Source organism: Pundamilia nyererei, unplaced genomic scaffold (genome assembly GCF_000239375.1).
Source record: "Pundamilia nyererei isolate P.nyererei 1_Seehausen unplaced genomic scaffold, PunNye1.0 scaffold00020, whole genome shotgun sequence".
Lineage (NCBI taxonomy): Eukaryota > Metazoa > Chordata > Actinopteri > Cichliformes > Cichlidae > Pundamilia > Pundamilia nyererei.
Window position 1 is genome coordinate 5,340,595 of NW_005187421.1, and position 7,934 is coordinate 5,348,528.

At 46.8% G+C, this 7,934-nt stretch overlaps 1 protein-coding gene across 2 annotated transcripts in view; it reads right to left on the reverse strand.

The window, feature by feature from the left end:
- Positions 1–514: 514 nt before the first annotated feature.
- The window catches only part of abca1b (ATP-binding cassette, sub-family A (ABC1), member 1B), a 40,989-nt gene continuing 33,569 nt past the window's right edge, over positions 515–7,934 (reverse strand). For both annotated transcript variants that reach the window (XM_013909165.1, XM_013909164.1), the window contains exons 32-49: positions 7,776–7,808; positions 7,582–7,687; positions 7,184–7,258; positions 6,473–6,642; positions 6,183–6,360; positions 5,988–6,103; positions 5,723–5,867; positions 5,501–5,624; positions 5,263–5,392; positions 5,037–5,163; positions 4,419–4,481; positions 4,206–4,312; positions 3,330–3,471; positions 3,012–3,146; positions 2,417–2,520; positions 1,992–2,084; positions 1,583–1,826; positions 515–1,504 (exon numbers count right to left, since the gene is read on the reverse strand). In XM_013909165.1, coding sequence (XP_013764619.1) covers positions 1,349–1,504; positions 1,583–1,826; positions 1,992–2,084; positions 2,417–2,520; positions 3,012–3,146; positions 3,330–3,471; positions 4,206–4,312; positions 4,419–4,481; positions 5,037–5,163; positions 5,263–5,392; positions 5,501–5,624; positions 5,723–5,867; positions 5,988–6,103; positions 6,183–6,360; positions 6,473–6,642; positions 7,184–7,258; positions 7,582–7,687; positions 7,776–7,808 — 2,248 coding nt within the window. In that variant the 3' untranslated portion in view covers positions 515–1,348. The remainder of the gene's footprint in view (positions 1,505–1,582; positions 1,827–1,991; positions 2,085–2,416; positions 2,521–3,011; positions 3,147–3,329; positions 3,472–4,205; positions 4,313–4,418; positions 4,482–5,036; positions 5,164–5,262; positions 5,393–5,500; positions 5,625–5,722; positions 5,868–5,987; positions 6,104–6,182; positions 6,361–6,472; positions 6,643–7,183; positions 7,259–7,581; positions 7,688–7,775; positions 7,809–7,934) is intronic.

The following is a 7,934-nucleotide window of genomic DNA, read 5'->3' on the forward strand; positions in this document are numbered from 1 at the left end:
GCCTTCGAAACATGAAATGCTCACGATTGTTCTTCACTACATCATAGAAACATGTAAATAATAATAATAATAAAGAACATAGTGGCACAAATTTTGTTTCCACAAACATTTTTTTAGTCATGAGTGTATATGAGAGGTCTGAGGAGTTTCATCAGGATCCATCCATCCATCTTCCTGCCAGTTATCCAGGTTCAGATCAGTGGGGCCAGCAGTCTAAGCAGAGACGTCCTTACTGCCCTCTCCCCACACACCACCTCCCAGTCATCTGTGGGGATAGGGAGGTGTTCAGAAGCCTCCTACCTGTAGGGATATGGTCAAAATACCTCACAGAGGTGGTGTTCAGGATTGCTGGGTGAGATTCAGTGGCAGAAAAACTGATTCTGCTTTTTAAACTGAACTTTTCCAAACCTGAATTCATTTTTTACTGTTAGTGATTTAAAAAACCTAAGAGAGGAGTGTGTGTGTGTGTGTGTGTGTGTGTGTGTCTCAGAGCGAAGTAAAGAGCCGGGTGGAGGCAGATTTGTTTCAGTTTAATCCTGGTTGTTCGGGTCGTAACAGCTCTTCATCCATCAGCCGCACGGTCAATAAACGTGATCAAGTTTGATTTCAGTGCAAAGACAAACTGATGGTGTTTGAACACTTCAAGTGCTGCAGTCACAGAGAGTCACCTTTAGCAGCTCGCCGACCAATCAGAGCGCCGATCGATCAGCAAGGCCGCTCATCAATACTGTAGTGTGCTTCAGAAGCTGATGAGGTATTTCACTGTTTCACACCCAAACTCACAAATCGGCTTTTCTTAGTATCCTTTCTTTAAAAAACAAAACTATAAAAATCAGTACATGTCTCCTCTGTATCAGGTGCTTTGATTGGCAGTTAAACACTACAGGAAACAGTTAATGACTCTGTCAAAATAAAACAACAAATTACACATGTCTCTTTTCACTACACATATAAATAAAGTCTGACAGTAGAAACGGAATCAAATTTTTTTTGTTTTGTTTTGTTTGTTTTTTTTAAACGTGTGATTTTATTTTTTCAAACAGCCCTCGGATTCTTCATCGTTTGTCACCAAAAACAGTCGCTCGCGTTCTTCGCATTCAATCAGGAAGAGAAGAAGAGTCTCGGAGCCGCGGGAGGTCTGAAGGCACTCGTTCAAGTGTTTAAGTCGGCGTTGTCGGCAAAGCACTCCCCGCCTCCAGAGGAAATCATTTGCATTGACTGGCATAAGGCAGCAGGTGACTCCGCCCACCGCCATTTTTTTTTTAAATCAGTGTGACATCAGAGAAGAGGTAGGTGTCTTCTCTGCTGCGGGTCAAGTCCAGGCTGAAGCTTCAGCCTCACAGTGCCGTCACATGACGCTCTCCGACAGCCTGCCACCATCATGCGAGGCTCCGCTGGTCGAGCTCAGTACCGGGAGGTCGATGACGACGACGTCCTTCCGCCTCACAGAGTTGTCTTTGGAGTGATAGTCGTCGCTCTGATCCTTCGCGAAGTTTACAAACACCTGAAAGTACAAACATCAGTCAGAGCCTCTGCAGGCCACACCCCCTTAGTACCTTCTTAGGTGCGTGCGAGTCTCTACCTGGTCCAGCGTGGTCTGAGTGACGGAGTAGTCCTCGATCCTCAGCGTCTCTTTATTTTTGGCCAGGATGGAGAAGATGTGAGCGAGCGAGGTGAGCGAGGACGGCAGCTGGTACTGCAGCATGTTCCGGTGCTTCTCCTTCAGCGTGCTGCCGCTCAGCTCGCTTTCAATGAACTTCATGACGGGCAGCAGGTCGGGGTTCGGCCCCGCCACCCGCAGGATGATGGTGTACCCATCGCCAAACCTGAGGCACAAAACCGGGAGTTCAACACTGAAGATACTCATTTAAAATAAACTGACATTAGAGGCTCTCTGAGCACAAACTTCTCTGACCGATCAATTTAAAAAGCTGGATTTGGAGGATGAATGTGTTTAAATGTAGCTGCTGTCGTGTGTCAGTGAGCGCTACCTGTTCTTCAGGTGCTGGACGCTGCCGAGACATCTGAACCGGCCGTTCACCATGATCGCCATCCTCGTGCACAGAGCCTCACATTCCTCCATGCTGAAACACACACAGCCGCTTTAATAAGCACACGCAGAGGGGACGCCAGCTGGTGTCACGATGACTGTTTAACATTTAAATGTTTGGCTGTGCTTGTAGATATCTATTACTGTTTTTATCACCAGCCAAAGGGTTAGTCACTGATGACAGCGAGCAATTTTGGAATCAAAGATAAATCTGAACTGGAAATATAAAAGTGCCAAAAATGTTCTACAGATATGGTAAAAACATGTCTCAACCTTTCAAAATCTCTACCAACTAAACTGAGCGACTGGCAGACCCACTATGAGGACGCATTAACCATGAAACCATCCGCCTGTCCTCGTGTTTACCTGTGCGAGGTGAGGACGACGGAGCGGCCCTCCTTGATGACGCTGTGGATGCAGTTCCAGAGGGCTCGGCGGGCCTTGGGGTCCATACCAGTGGTCGGCTCGTCCTGTAACGAGTAGGATAGCCAGGTTGAGGTTGGCCCACAGATGCAGCAGGAAGCAGAAGGTAAAGGTGAGGAGGAGGGGGAGGAGTGTCATTGTAGCCACACCTCCTCCACCTGCACCTGACAAAGCACCGGCTCTCGTTGTTCTGTGCTTCAGACCTTCCCGTCTCCTACTCCTGTTTTCCTCAGCAGCTCCTTTAAATCCTTTTCCCATTACACAACCTCCACCCTTCCAACTCCACCTCACCCCCCCACACACAAATCCTACTGTTAAGCATCTGCACTGTGATTGGCTGCCTTGGTTCTGCTGCTGTTGTGCAACAGCGTGTTTCTTCAGTTACAAGACGAGTGACAAATTAAAGGAAAAACCTGCAGTCTTGACCCCTGCGGTGAATCTGTGGCTCTGCTTCGATGCCCTTCGTGGTGATCTTACTGAATCTTACTTCAACCTAGTTTTACCTTTAACTAAAGTTAGGCAGTGAGGTGCATCTTACCAGAAACACTACAGGGGGCGCTCCGATCAGAGCCATGGATGTGGACAGCTTCCTCATGTTTCCTCCGCTGTAGCTTCCAGCTGCTTTATCTGCATACTTGACCAGACTCAGCTTCCTGATACCCCACTCTGCTACCTGTCAATCAAACAGCAGCAGAATCATCACGATGAGCATTATCATGGGTAGCAGATGCACAGCAGTGTGTTGCTCAGGGTGTCTTATTATTTAAAACTGCATATTTACAATGTGTGTTGGCAGTGCATGTTTGCTTTGTGCTTTTGAGTGTTTGCAGTCTGTTGGCAGTGTGTTTACACTCACGTCACACACTTCCTTCTCAGGCACCCCTCTTAGGATGGCGTACAGCTCCAGGTGCTCTCTTCCTGTCAGCAGCTCGTTGATGGCGTCAAACTGAGGGCAGTAACCCATGTTTTGATGCACCTCGTCAATCTCCCGCAGGATGCTGCAAACACACAGATATTAGCATGAAGAGCAGAAGAATACTTTAATTTAAATTTAGATTAATCCTCTTGCTGTCCCACCACTGCACCTGTGCCTAGTGTGACTTTTTGGTGGATGGAGGACGGTGTGTGAGGGCAAAGGCCCTGCAGGGAACATTGCGCAGCTCTACACGTGAATTGCTGACAATTATAAAATAATGGAGCAACTTCCTGGCTTTGTTTTAGCAACTTTGTTTGAGCTGCTGAACGAGGATCCTGTTAAAGCTTCAGCTCAGGTTCTGTTTGCACAGTCAGAAGAAATCACGAGAAGACAAAGCCCTCAGAGATGAAGACGCTCATGTCTTTAGTTAATTAATCAGTGTTCATGATTTGGAATAACATGGCGGCTGGCTCCACAGATTTTAAATCCATGATTTTTACCTTAGATGTTCTTCCTGATACAACCCCAAAGAGATTTCAGGATCGATCCAGAGATCTTTCACTTGTTTGAAACTTTTTTACGTGTCACACATCGTCCTACCTTCTCTTTTAAAATGAGGTTAAATTATTTAATTACGACTTATGGCCTCCAATTTTAAGGCCCAACCACGTGAAGTGAAATGAGTTCTCAGTGAACTAAATCCTCAGAATAAATCTGCAGGAAACCAGGTCAATCCCCGACTCCAACACACAACAACAACAACCCAGAAAGTTTCAGCTCCAATAAGCTCTGAGCTGCTTAGACCTTTGACCTCACCTCTTCCCAGCCAGGAAAGCCTCTCCTCTGGTCACTATGGTGTCTCCCGTCAGCATCTTGAAGGTGGTCGTCTTTCCGGCTCCGTTCACACCGAGGAGGCCGAAACACTGAGGACGCACATTTTAAAATCACCATTCACAGGTTCGTTTTTATGAAGGTGATGGTTTGGTTTTAGAGGCTGAACTGAAACACGAGACTGCAGATCGAGCTCACCTCTCCGGGAGGAATCCCGACACACAGTCGATCCACCGCCGGCTTCTCCTTCCTCTTAAACACCTGCAGGACACAGTTCACTCGGTCACGAATCATTTACTTTGGATTAAACTACTTCCAATCTCCAATAAAGTTTAACAAGCATCATAAAAATACACGTACACAACAGCAGATTTGTTATAATCTGGGAGAAAGAGAGAGTGACTCATTAGGTTTTCTTTCTCAGGCTCCTCCAGATTTGAGGAGGAGCCTGAGAAGTTCCCAAAAGAAGAATGGGCTGGGATTGCTCAGGAGACGTACACGAGACTTGTTAAAAACTACAAGAAACGACTGCAAAAATTAAACAAAACTGACTGTTAGGATGGGGGCTAATCATCTTGACCCTGGTAGTTTCTGGTTTTGGTGAAAAAATTCTGTTTCTGTGTGGAAAGTAAAATAACGTAAGCATCTGAAATAAAACCAGATGTTTGGAAAAGCTGTGTTAAAATTTCCTTGCGTTGGGTAACAGCTCTTAAGAAGTACTTGCTTTGTTTCATTAATATAGTTTATCAGCGTCATTCAGCCTCTGACTGTGTGTTTGGTTCAGGTGGAAAAAACAAGTTGGATAAAAATCTGCACCTTCGTCAGCTGCCGAAGTTCCACGATGTCTCCTTGTCCGAGGCCGTGGACGATCCTCTGTCTCTCTCGGGCCACGTCCTCATCCTCCTCACCCAGAGGTACCAGTTTGGTGAGCTTACTGACCGGCCTGCACACACATAGACGCACAAACACGGTGCTCATACCGGCTTTCCTGCAAACTGGTCTACATAAGACGAAATGAAGCGATCCAGGTGTGCTGACTCACTTGGGTTTGATGCAAAACCTGTACTGAATGAGGACGGTGATGAAAAAGAAGACAACTCCCTCCACAGCCATGGCGAGCAGGTTCTTTCCCACCATGTCCCACTCCAGAGGAGAGCGGAACCTGTTCTCACCTGGAACACGACCACAGCGTTCACAGAGCCATTCAACAGCCTCACATCACGCTGACTGACTACAGACAACAAATAAATAAATGCTGCGATCAGAAACTGGAAAGCTACCGAATCTCTCGAGGGCGTCGGCCATCGCCTGGTTCTTCACCATGTCGATGAGACCTCGACCGAGACAGAAATGAGGGAAGATGAGGAGGACGTTCTTCAGGATGTCGTTGATTCCTCCGATTTCCTGAAAAGAATGGAAAGTCAAACCGCTGCTCTCGGGTTTATTTTCATTCGATCTGTGAATCGTTTTAAAATCTAGCGTCGGCGTCCGTGAGGACTCACGTTGTTTCCGAACAGCTCCATGACGAAGGTGGAGATGCTGCCGTTGATGCCGATGAGGATGTTGACGCTGGTGAGGACGACGTACGCCGTGCTGGGGATCTTGAAGAAGAAGGAAGCCGGGTACATGAGCGGCGTGATTGACCAGCTGGGAGAAAAAGGAAAACAAAGGTTTCTGTTAGAGCACAAACTGGCTCGGTGCCACTCTCTGATGTAGTATGATACAGTGGCAGCATGCAGTACTTTGCAGTATTTTGCAGTATCTGACCCGTAGAGCAGCAGCAGCAGGGCGAGGGTCGGCAGATTTGTGGATGATACGTAGGCTTTTTGTTGGAAGCAGATGAAGATGAGGATGACGAGCGTTGCCGGGACGATGTAGTTGCACTGCAGAGACAAGCAGGCATCAGCAAACACCCAAGCGCACAAACACACAGGACACAGGGGCACTTGTTTCGGGTCTCACCATGTCCCACATGAAGTTGGCGGTCCAGTAGAGCAGCGGATGGACGCCACTGATGAAATGCATGTGTTTGGCTTTGCTGACCCGCTCCTGGATGAGGAAGACCACGAAGCTCGCAGGCACGAAGGACATGGCGAAGATGACGCAGATGGACACAAGGACGTCCACGGAGGTCGTCACCCTGGAGATGAAGAGCAGAAGGAGGTGGTGGGGAGAGACAAAGAGGGGGGGTTAAGAGGACTGAGGTGCAAACAAAGACTGCCGACAGGTGTGTCGTTCAGGTGTGCACTCACAGAGCGACCTGGGACAGCTGCTCCTTGGTCAAGTTCAGCGGGTGGTTGACGGCGCTGATGCCGTACTTGCTGGCGTCTCTCCCCTGAGGGAGGTTTGCCCTGAGGATGGCGTTGTTCATCACGTTGATGAAGGCACCGATGCTGTGCCAGCCTTTGTTGTTAAACCAGATCTGAGGAGAGAGGATTCAAGGACAAACCAGTGAACAGCCTCTTCATGTTAGCTGGCGTCCCCTCCTCCCAACAGAGCCGTGAATGACCAGTTTTAATCCGCAGGTTTGACTAAACTGACTCTTTCAGCTGTCAGTGGGTGAAGTGAGTCAAATATTTGATTGAAGGACTGATGGTTTTGTTTCTAACATGTAATTAGTAATAAAATCAAAACATATTACATTACAAACAAAACAACAAAGAAAAATGACATCAAGTTGTCTGTAAACCACACAATTTACCTGCCGCACGTTCATGTTGAGTCCACAAAAGTCCACTCGTATTATTAGATTTCAATAATTGGAAAAAAATGTAACTATAAAACGATTTTAACTTAAGTGTTTCTCAACCCTGAAAAAACTGTCTTAATATCTCCTGTTGATATAAAGCACGAAATGCTGGAACGCTAATTCATAGTATAAAGACCAAACAGACCTTCATTGAAAATACTACAGTTATTATTGCAGTCATACTCCTGAGGCCGGCGCCACCATGTGTTCTCACCTTGACGTTGTTCTTTGTGTCGAGACCGTTGATGAAGCCAGACAGAGTGTCCAGGAATCGATCTGCAGCGGCTCCCTGCAGGAAACAGCAGTCACATTTCAAAGTCTTACTTTCCCTTTAAAGAACCAAGGGCTGGTTCTGGATCACACAGGTGGACTGGCTTTCCTCTGATGAACTTCATTAGACTAAAGATAAATTATTTCTGACCTAAAATATATCCACCATCTCAACTTAGATTCTGATGGTGTAATTGTCTTTTGAGTTCTTCAGCCTGTGAGTCGAGCCTGAAGCCGGTGTGTTTTTAGTAAAACGTCTGCTTTGTAATAAACCCGACAGCTTGGAGGAATGTCTGGACAATAAAAGCTGCAATGAGTCAAACATGTTTTTCTCTGACTGACCTTCTGTAACTCAAAGATCTTTCGGACTCTCTCTATGGCGTCGTCGATCTCGTTAGCCGGAGGGAGGACTTGAGTGCTCCTGGCACCCAATGAGAAGCCTCCGTACCTGTAAAAATACCAAAAGAAAACAGCTGAGCACCTACAAATGACCAACAGATGGTGTTTATGATTTCAAAATAAAACCAGACACTGACCTGAATTCATTCACCCAGACTTTGTTCTTCAAGCTGTGAAAACAGAAAAAAACTTTCAGTCTGGCTTGTGTTCAGGTGTGTGTGAGCAGGTGAGTCCTCTGAGTGTGTGTGTGTGTGTGTGTGTGTGTGTGTGTGTGTGTGTGTGTGTGTGTGTGTGTG